Source organism: Vanacampus margaritifer, chromosome 2 (assembly GCF_051991255.1).
Source record: "Vanacampus margaritifer isolate UIUO_Vmar chromosome 2, RoL_Vmar_1.0, whole genome shotgun sequence".
Taxonomy (NCBI): domain Eukaryota; kingdom Metazoa; phylum Chordata; class Actinopteri; order Syngnathiformes; family Syngnathidae; genus Vanacampus; species Vanacampus margaritifer.
The window spans coordinates 13,949,041-13,960,024 of record NC_135433.1 but is presented as its reverse complement, the minus strand read 5'-3'; the positions used below and the strand labels follow the sequence as shown (position 1 = coordinate 13,960,024).

The 10,984-nt window shown below is 37.9% G+C and overlaps 1 protein-coding gene across 1 annotated transcript in view; it reads left to right on the top strand.

The window, feature by feature from the left end:
• The first annotated feature begins 4,970 nt into the window (after positions 1 to 4,970).
• limd2 (LIM domain containing 2) overlaps positions 4,971 to 10,984 on the top strand; it is a 15,543-nt gene continuing 9,529 nt past the window's right edge. Inside the window, exon 1 of the mRNA XM_077558962.1 lies at positions 4,971 to 5,133. Within this exon, the coding sequence (XP_077415088.1) occupies positions 5,131 to 5,133 (3 nt within the window). The 5' untranslated portion in view covers positions 4,971 to 5,130. The remainder of the gene's footprint in view (positions 5,134 to 10,984) is intronic.

The following is a 10,984-nucleotide window of genomic DNA, read 5'->3' as shown; positions in this document are numbered from 1 at the left end:
TACCTTCTACCTGATTTTTTTAATGACCAATACTGATTGAATTGAATTGATTCATCCATCCATCCATTTTCTCAACCGCTTACTCCTCACAAGGGTCGCGGGGGTGCTGGAGCCTATCCCAGCTGGCTACGGGCAGTAGGCTGGGTACACTCTGAACTGGTTGCCAGCCAATCGCAGGGCACACGGAGATAAACAACCATCCACACTCACAATCACACCTACGGACAATTTGGAGTGTTCAATTAACCTGCCATGCATGTCTTTGGAATGTGGGAGGAAACCGGAGTACCCGGAGAAAACCCACGCAAGCACGGGGAGAACATGCAAACTCCATCCAGGAAGGCCGAAGCCCGGACTCGATCTCACGTCTGCACTTGGGAGGCGGACGTGCAAACCAGTCAGCCACTGTGCCGCCCTGAATTGGTTCATAACACTGCAAATAAGACATGCAGATTCTGCTTATGAAACGGCGGGTAGTTGGTAGGGGTGTGCCAAAAAAATTGATTCTCATAAGAATCGCGATTTTCATTTAGTACGATTCAGAATCAATTTTAAATGTCCCAAAATAGATTTTATTTAAATTATTTCATACTGTCTTAGATTTGTTTATGTGTGCCTTTATTGGGAACGCTGTTCATGTTGTACCCAATGTGGCCACTTAGGGGCAGTGTGGTTCCACGCGGCCTGATACACTGTTAAGTTGTAGCCACATTAGAGAGTAGAAGGAAAAAGTCACGATCAAGTTATTCCAATAAAAGTTGCTTTTTTGCAGCATGGAGCCGTTCTTTTGAATGATAAAAGTGCCGCGAGTAGCGCACAAATTAGCATTAGCGAGTCAGACTGGAGTAGATCATTACGATTCCTTGAACATCTATAAATTAAAGCAAAAATCAGTCAATCAAATCATTTTGAATCAAAAATCGTTCTTAATTGATTCTGAATCAAATCGAATCGTTCATTCAAATATTCCCACCCCTATTGGTTGCACTACAATAAACATTTGACCAATTTTATTTTACCTCCTCCAGTGTTATAATGGATGAGTGGTTAGCTTCCCAGTGCTGATGTTCTGGGCTTGGATCTGTGTTCTAGCCTTCCTGTTTGTAGTTTGCATGTTTTCCCAGAGCTTTCGTGTGTTTTCTCGCTTTGTCTCACATCCCCCAAAACGTGTTTTTCTAAAGAGTCCAGCTCACCCAGCGAACCTTATGAGGACAAGCATAATTGGATGGCTAAACATGTCAGTTGCAGCTATTGCTGATGAAAAGATGCACTATAATTATTTGTTTCCCTCTCATAATAATCCTGGTTAGTAAAACTTCAATACTAAGCAAGAGTGAGTGTCAACACGTGAAATGAAAGGAAATTCCATTAGTCTGTTCCAACTTCCTAAAAAAAACATTTTTTTCTAACTTGCTTTTGATAAGAACAATAGCAATCTATAATATTTTAATTTATAAAAACATGCAGTATATCACAAATAGTGTTAGTTTTTCAAGAAGATAAAAATATACAGTACAGGGCAAAGATTTGAACAACTATGAATGAACACATGTGGAGTTATGTACTTTTAAAAAGGTGAAATAATTGAAAACATTTTATTTTTTAGTTTCTTCAAAATATATTTTTTTTTTGCACACTCTTGGCATTCCCTCAATGAGCTTCAAGAGTAGTCACCTGAAGGTTTTCCAACAGTATTGTTGTATTTAGTATATAACTCTACATGCTTGTCTCAGGCAAAAGCAATACATTACGCAGTTTGTTTTCACTGTGTAAAAAGGTGCATTGCAGAAGGAAATGCCCGGACGTTTGGAATCCCCAAGCAATGCTTCTGCCGTAATCCTTTTCAATCATGATTTCTTTTCTTTTTTTTAAAGTAAACTGACTATAACAACACTGGCATGACAATACTTACACTGGTAATCAATGGGATTTCTGAACCATTAACCTACATTAACCTACATAACCTACAACCTACAATTAATCATTCCAGACTGGTACATTTCCAAACCAAATAAAAATTGCTAAAGTAATTCCACTGTACAAAACAAGCAGCAAATGTAATTTTACAAACTACAGACCCATTTCACTACTTCCACAATTCTCAAAAGTACAGTATTAGAAAAACTGAAAGGTTACATAAATTTTTAGTAAAGTACAATTTACTCTCAAAAAGTCCATAGCACACGCAATAATAGAATCAGTTGAAACAGATGGAATAGATAGACAATAGACAAACATGCAATTAGCATATTCATTGACTTTAAAAAAACATTTGACAATTGACCCCATTAACATATTAACTAAGTTATATAAAATTGACATGAGAAGCATTGTATGTGAATGGATTAGAAGTTATTTGGATATACGGAAACAATCTGTCCTCATTCGTAAATATTACTGGTGGTATCCCCCAGGGGTCAGTATTGGGGCCCAAATGACATTTGTAATGTGCTCGAAACAATAAAGTGGTATTTAGATGACATAAACTGACATAAGCTGACATAAATATAGATAAGGAATTGAGCATGCTTAAAATTTGGTTTCATTAAAAAAAAAAATATCATTAAATGTAGACAAAACAACATTTATATTACTTGAAAATCACAAAACAGACACTCAATTGCATATAAAAAATAAACAGGGTTGAAATTGGAAGGGTGCAGGAACTGGTGGTCATTATTGGTGAGAAAATGAACTGGAAGTCCCATAATGGGCATGTTAAATCTAAACTAGCAATAAATGTAGCCGTCATTAATAATGCCATTACAGGCTAGATTATAAATCACTGCACACACTATACATTTCCTTAGTTATGCCATATTTACAATGTGTTGAGGTCTGGGGAAACAACTACAAGGACTCATTTCTGTCTTTGACACGTCTACAAAAAAGAGCCATAAGAACCATTCATAAGGTAGGCCACAGGAAACACACCAATTTGTTTTTTGCTAAATCAAATCTATTAAAATTTACAGATATTGTATTATTTCAAACAGCACAACTCATGTACAAGGTCAAACATAATGAAATACTGGAAAACATTTCAAATATTTTTTTTTTCAGAATAGGGATGGAAATTATGATTTAAGAGGTCAACACAATTTCAAAGTGTTAGACATACGCACAACTAGGAAAAGTCAAAGTGTGTTGTAAAACTGTGGAATGGGTGCGGGATTGAAACAATCTCCAAACATAAATCATTTCAAAAGAAGGTATAAAAATATGTTGCCCATGGGGTATGTTGGGAAGGGAGAACAGAGGGACAGTGTGTATTTGTAAAATTGTGTACTTCATGTGTATTCTTCTCTGCAGTTTGGTAATGTGAAGCTATTGGATCTAAATAAGTTAGACTTCTTATTATTCCTTTTCGAACTAGCAGTTCATGTTTTCATTGGGAACATTTTTATTGTAGAGTCGCCCGCTCAGAAAAAAAACATCGTCCATATCTCGGGTCACTCGTATCTCAAGGCACCGCTGTATTGCGTGTTCCGACGACTTCCAGGAGGGGAAAGTGGGGTCTTTAGGTTCTCGTGTTAAGTTGGACATCATACATTTCAGCAGCGCTAAATGAGCGCGATAAAAATACAATACCACTTTACATTAAAGTGTATCAATAAAGCTGTATGAAAAGACATCATATATGATTAGCAGGGACGTGAGCAGGTGCTCAAAGCAAAAAAGGGGGCACATGATAACGTGCCTGCACTACAGTATACACCCACTTGGGGTTCGAACCCATGTCACCACCGATCCGCTATGTGTGGAGGGTTGGGGGGTGCTTACAGTAGATGAATAGCTCAGGAAATTTTTAGAGGGTTTGTATGTAGATAGGCGCGTGCGTACGAGTGTGTGTGTGTGTGTTATCCATTGTAAAATTCTCAATTGAAATAACGGCTAAACAATAAATCACACATAATGAAACTGTTGTTTGTCTGCAATGCCAATGCCAATCACCTTAAAAAACGTTTTGACATTTGTGTATGAAGAATCATTTATGAACAAAAAAATTACATAAATAAAAATGATTATGTAAAAACCCAACAACAAAAACGTAACATATAAACAATATATTAACATATATTTTGAAGTATTTTACAATTCAATTATCATTGAGTACATGCTATAAGTTGGAGTCTTCAGGAAAAGTTTATTAAAATTCAGAGGGAGAGCTACAAATTCCGACATATTCTGTGTACCTTAAACACACCCGTAGTTGGAGCAGAAGCTGCACACATAACACAAGCTCCATGCCCGCCCCAATGGAAGAGAAACGCTAATTAGCTTTACCAGAGATTTTTGCCGCGGTGAAAGTGGATGGGAAGGCTCGTGGTCTTCATCTTACCCGCATCCTCAGAGCCAACTGCACCCAAATTTCAGACTTCATCGTAGTTGCGAGGCTGATTACAACTTGTGTCAATACATTTCAATTGAAGCTAGGCTAGCACGCAGCATGCTCTGTGATGATGTTTTACTTGAGTTTTGTGAATTCTATGACCTTGGCTTTTGTTTACTGTGAGTGAGACTACGTAAATACAAACGGAGCCACCAATTTACCGACCGCCGGTATAGTGGCGCGCGACCTGGCTGAATGGGGCGCCTATCGTAGTATGACGTCATCCAAAGATAACGTAATAATAATAATTAGTTTTTTGAAAATAATGTTGTTAATTTTTTGTTTTGAAAGGCAACAAACCTACTTTCACAAATTAAAAAAAATATATATATATATATATATATATACAATAAATAGACAAAGGGGCACTTTGGGGTCAGTGACAAAAGGGCATGTGCCCCCCCCCCCCCCCCCCCCCCGGCACCCATAGCCCACCCCCCTCTGCACGTGCCTGATAATTAGTAGAAATATGACCATTTTGAGTTCTAAAGTCATTAAAGTCGTGATATTTGATTTGTCTGATTCCCCTCAACGCCTCTCAAGGAAAATCCAGCCAATGGCGTGCGACGTCCTACTGGTGGGGGCGGGGGAGAAAAAAAGGCTGGTTGTTGAAAGCCGAGAGAGGTTCTCAACTGACACACACGCTCGCCGGCATCGCCTTCAACAAAAAGCCACCGAGTGCGCCGATTTGAGAGACCACGTTTACCGGCGAGAATTTCTCCCTGCAAGACGTCCAGATGGTGAGTGCTCGGCCCGGCCCGCACACTGCGTCCATTATCCTCCCGCCTTCGCCCTCTTCCCTCCCCGCGACGCTGCCTTTATGTTCGACCGAGGTGAGGCGATGATGTCCGGGTCGGAAAGAGGGGGAAGATGCTCGATGCTAACCGTTTATTTTGCAAAATTATAATTTCTCTTTCCTAACACAGTTAAAACGTGAAAAAGGAAAAACACCCAATCACGTCACTAGCCGCTTGAAGTTAGCTAGTTCGCCGGCTAATTAAAAACCTACCACAAAAGGTGCTTTAAATCCACAGTAAATTGTACATTTAATTATCAGAGTTCCATATGAATTAATAAGACGAGTCGTCTTCCTATCGACACTGTTTGGGAAATGGTATTGTGTCGTCTTTCCTATGTACCAAGTGTTTTGTTGTAATTCCAGTTCCACGCACAATGTAAGCAGATGTGTTGTAACAGACTGACTAGCTTGCCTTTACATTGCACAACGTCGTACACAAAACAGTTTACTGCCTTAGACAGCATACCGCAACACTAGGTACAATTGCACAGGCGCCTAGCTAAGTGTTGAAAATTGATTGACAGTATGTCATATAATTATGGGGTTATTATTGTGGTTGTGTGTGTGCATGTGGTACAACTGGAACACTTGTTTCCAAACAGCAAATGAATGCAGTTGCCAACCTCCTTTGTGTTAGAAAACATGTACCACAACCTAATATTAATATGGTTGTGACAGTTGCCGACTCTAACCACCACTATCACATCACATTATAGGAATGGTCAATACCATACAAAAACACACATATTTATTGAATAAAATGGTGAAAGCATTCAAAAAAATAAATATATATTAATTATTAAATGTATTATTATGTGCAGATGCTACAGACATGTTTTGCGAGATGAACTTGGCTTTGACCAACCAATCAGAGGACAGTAAAATGTTAACTATTTAGAAATTTGATAGGTTATTAAAAGGATAGGATACTTGACTCGTTTTATATGGAGTTAAATTAGGGTCAAAAGTTATATACTTGGAAAAAAATAAAACTTGAAATTATTTTTTTTGTGTTGATCTTGAATTATGTAAAAATGTCTTCAAAATAAGTGTGTTAAGCCTTTATTCGGGTCAAAAGTAAATTTGATTCACTTTGGTCATTCTTTTGAATAAATTATTTTCACTTTTTGCTTCCGTATACTGTATACCGGTGTTTTGACATTTGAGCTCTTTTTTTTTTACTTGCATGTTTTTTCTTTTCAGATTCATATCTTAATTAAAAAAACATTTTTTTTTACTACATTTGCAAACTTAGTGTTTTCAGTTTCAAAACTTACTTTTTCAGTTTCAAATCAGTATCACTCATTCGGACTCAGGCCCTCGAGGACCAGACTCTGACACCTGTGCTTTAATTTATGTTCGGGGTGAAAAAAAAAGTTTTTGGATTTGATGCTAGTGCATCAAATCGAACCGAATCATCCCACTTTATTGGGGAGATAAACCTTAGAGGAAAATGGCAAATACATTTACAGTACTGACAAGTTCATTCAAATGCATATAAAATGACAACAACAAAATAATCGCATCATGCCCTCTCGAACTGAGCTGTGCCATGTTGAATGGAATTGTAATCCCACAGAATTGAATTGAATTGAATTAAATCATTCCACTTTAAAATGCACCTCATGTATCAAATCGATGCACTAACCTGGCAATAGCCAGATGGATAATTGTGATTGACTCAAGAGAGTTCTTCACATTATCAATCTGGAACTGCTCCACTGTGATTTGCTCGGGAAAGGCGGGAGATGCTGTACAATACTTCAAGCTGATTGGACAATGCGGCATCTTGTGCACGTTTGTTTTGACCAATCACTGCAACAGATGAAAATGTCGTCTTTGGTCTCGTCTTAAGGAGAGAGAAAAAAGCACGAACATCTTCACCAGATAAAAATGCACGTCGCGCCTCACACTGTTCAACATTTAACAAGGAAACAGTGAGTAATTCTGCGAGAACAGAATTAATTGCAGCGTCTATTCGTCTATGTTAGGTTTGTTTGTTTCCCCTGGTGTTGGTCCTTCCTGTTTTCATCACAGCTGCATGTCCCGCCCTAAACAACGCCTGATTGGCCCGACCTAAAAATAGTCAGTTGCGAACGTATCAGTGGGGGCAGTACGAGATGGATTATCGTATAATTTTTGAACAAATACCGCGAGAATTCAGCTTGCTGGCAAGGTTAGAGATGCACACCCCTATGAAATGTTTTTTTGCTTTGTTTTTAATAAATTTGCAGTTTTACAACAAAAACAAAAGGCATTGCGGGGTGTTGTGTTTAGAATTTTGAGGGGAAGTAATTACATTTTAGAATATGACTGAAACATAACAAATAGTGGAGAAATTGAAGCGCTGGGAACACTTTCAGAATGCATTCTATCTGTCACTATACTCTCACACGTGGCGGTCACTCTATCTATGGTCGTTTTTTCATTTCCTGCTAGGATTAGAGAGCCGAGGGCATACGTTTTGTCACTCTATACAGACAATTGGGAGCTAAGACACACACACACTCTTGTACTTATGTAATTGTGAGGACATCCATAGACATAATGCATTTCCTAGCCCCTTCATCTAATCAAACCATCAAAAATGATTGCCTACCCCTATTCTATTCCTTACCTTAACCATAACCCAATTCAAACCTAAACTCTAAAACCAAGTCTTGACCCTCAAAAAGAGGTCTTGAGTTGTGAGGACCGGCCAAAATGTCCTCACGTCACAAAAATGTCCTCAATCTGTTGGTTAAAGACATATTTTGGTCCTCACAATGTAGTAAGTACAAGTTCACGCACACACACACAGATTTGTCCAGCATGCTGTGGGTGCCATATGTTGCTGTTTCGCATCCAAAGTGCTATTTGATCGACTGCATAGCAAGGGGAAGGATGTTACATGACAAAAAGCTACATACAGAAGCTGCTGTCACCTGTGAGTGAGAGAATTGCAAGCATTTTACTTCCTTATACTCTAAATGTGACTATTTAATTTTGGAAATGACTCAAATAGATTTATTTTCCTCATGATTTTATTTATCATTTACTTTTAATAATGGCCTTGGATAAAACAAAATCTCTTTTTCCCAGATTCTCCATTTTGTTTAAAACATATAGGAAATCATCTATAGCAGGATCTTAGTAAGTAGTGGTTCTTAAGTTTTTCATCGGAGTGCTCTTGAACATTTTTGAGTAACACGACCTGAAAGTTGCAAGCCTTCATCTATTCAAATTAAAGCCTTTAGTCACTTTCAGTGCATTCTTGATTTATTTTTATTTTTAAGAAAGTAGCCTTTAAAAAGCTTTGCATTGCATGGGCTTTGAAAGCCTTCAGTCTTAAAAATAATCTATTGTCCACTTTGGTTAAATGTAAACCTTTTAGGACCAATTAGAGACCACATCAATCAAGTTTTAAGACATTTTAGAACCTTTTAAAGTCACTTTAATCAAATTTATGATTTTTTTTAGGGCATTTTTAAAGGAATTTAACTTGAAGAAAAAAAAATCTTTACATGATATGATCTATGCTCTCACCTAAAATACAGTATTCTGATTTGTATTACATTTGTGGGATATGAGTTAAGCAGCAAAATCCCCCAATTTTTATTCATCTAAGGGGGCGGCCATTTTGCCACTTGCTGTTGACTTAAAATGACATCTCAGTTGACTCGTGTTCCACAAATTTAATACTAATCACAGTACTATTTAGACTAGTGGGGGCACATACAACATATTGTAATAAAACGTTTTTGGTTGGCTTCCCCTTTAAGGCCACTTTGATCAAATGTAAGACTCTTTTTTTCAAACATTAAATGTGACTTCAATTTGAGGTTTTTAGGTTTTTCACTACATTTACTTAAAATTAAGACATAAGATCTTTTCAATCAAATGTCTTCAATGTCTTTTTCAGATTTTCCCTTTGTACCCAGTAACCACATGCTAAAGAAAGTTAAATGTAAGTTTCTTTAAGACTTTTCCAAGGCTGCCTAATTAAAATTGAAAACTTTTGTGTCTCACAAAATAAAGAAAGCCAAACAGTTCATTCGTTGACATTCGCTCAACTTTCGCATGGCTACGGAGGCCTATTTTTCAGTAATATTTTGGTGTGATTCATAATTCTGTGACCTTGCAAGTTGTTCCACTTTTGCATGTTCACGGGCTGGACATTTTACTGGATGTGCCTTCAAGAATTCCACACCTGGGGGAGACTTACTGTTTCAGTTGTGAAATATTCCTGTTTCACGTGATAAACACGAGACACTTTTAAGAAGCAGGTTGTTGGTTTCAACACAGCTACTTCGCTATTCTATCCACAATTGACATTACGATGTTTTAATCAGGAGTAAAGTAGGTTTGCATAGCTATTATCTTCCGTTTAAAAATAGCATCCAAATGTCAACAGAGCTGCACGCTTGGCTGAAGTTCTATCTGAACTTTGTCAGGCTTCCCAGACAGGAAGCCACTTCTGCAAAAATGCTGCATCACTCTTCTGGGGACATACAGGAGGTGTATAGTAGTAAAGAGGAACAAGGAGAGATGTGATTACACTGCAAGACTGCGAAACCTCCGATTAGAAAGCAACTAGACATGTAACTCAGTGGTGCTGTTGTTTCTGTGCATATGCACATAGCTGAGTGGGCCTGTATATGTTGAGGTTGTAATGGAATGCTACAGTCAAACACGGGCTACATGCCACAACACATACTGGCGGTCGCTCTTGCATTGTTTGTACTGGTACGTGCAGAAAAGACACTAATATGCCTGCAGACATGAATGCGACCCAATGCAAAGATTCTGCCTTAAATGAGATGTCTTATCCTTTTGCTGTATCTTGTTTGTGTAGTTTCAGGTTATTTGTAATGTGGGCATATTTAAGGCTTACATTTTTAGATTGGCCTTAAAATGGTCATAAAAGTTTTAGGAAAGTGGCTTTTAAGTTGCCTTTTTAAAAATTTACATAAATAAATTGACCTTAAGTGAAAAGCCTTACAACATTTTTGAGATCGGCTTTAAAAGGCCCTTATGTCTTCAATTCAAGCCCAAAAAAGTCTTACATTTGAGCAAACTGATGTGTGAAAAGGTCCTAAAAGCATTAAGTGTGATTGAAGTTGCCTTGAAAACCATCTAAAAAGTCTTTGCTTTAATTAACATGCTTTGCAAAGTTCCTAAAAGCCTTAAATTAGAATGACATGTACTTTAGGACAGTGGCTCGCGGGCCACTTTGGACCGCACAATTCTGGTTTATCAGAGGCTAAAAACATTTTATTTTGAAAATAATATCTCTGTTTCAATCGTCTATGACGGACTCTTTCATGTCAAGATGCTACTTATCTCAGTCGCTAATGCTAATATTAAATCCACAAGCTAGCAAAATGGCTTAAAAACAGATGTACAGTATTTGGACATTTTCTTGAGCCGACACAAGACCCTATGACCAAAAAAGAAAAAAAGTTGCATTCGCAGAAGACTATTGACAATTCCGAGCTAACGTCACAAGTCAAAATGGCGGTCAATTCGGTGAAAGGAAGCTCTTTGCTCATTGAAAAGCATTGCCGTTTTGACTATAAAAAAAAAAAATCCTGAAGGGTGATGCTGTCCCACTCCAGACCTGTAGGTAGCAGTAAATGTGCATTCTACAAAGTGACTGCCAGCCTGCAATGAAAGTGCTCCTTGTTTTGCTGAGACAAAAAGCTGCTTTATTTCTATTCACTCTCTCCTCAATGGCGTCCACCAGCGGCTGCTTTGTGGTTCCTAATTTATTGGCTGAGCGAGCACCGTAGCCGAGACTGGAGCTGAGAAAG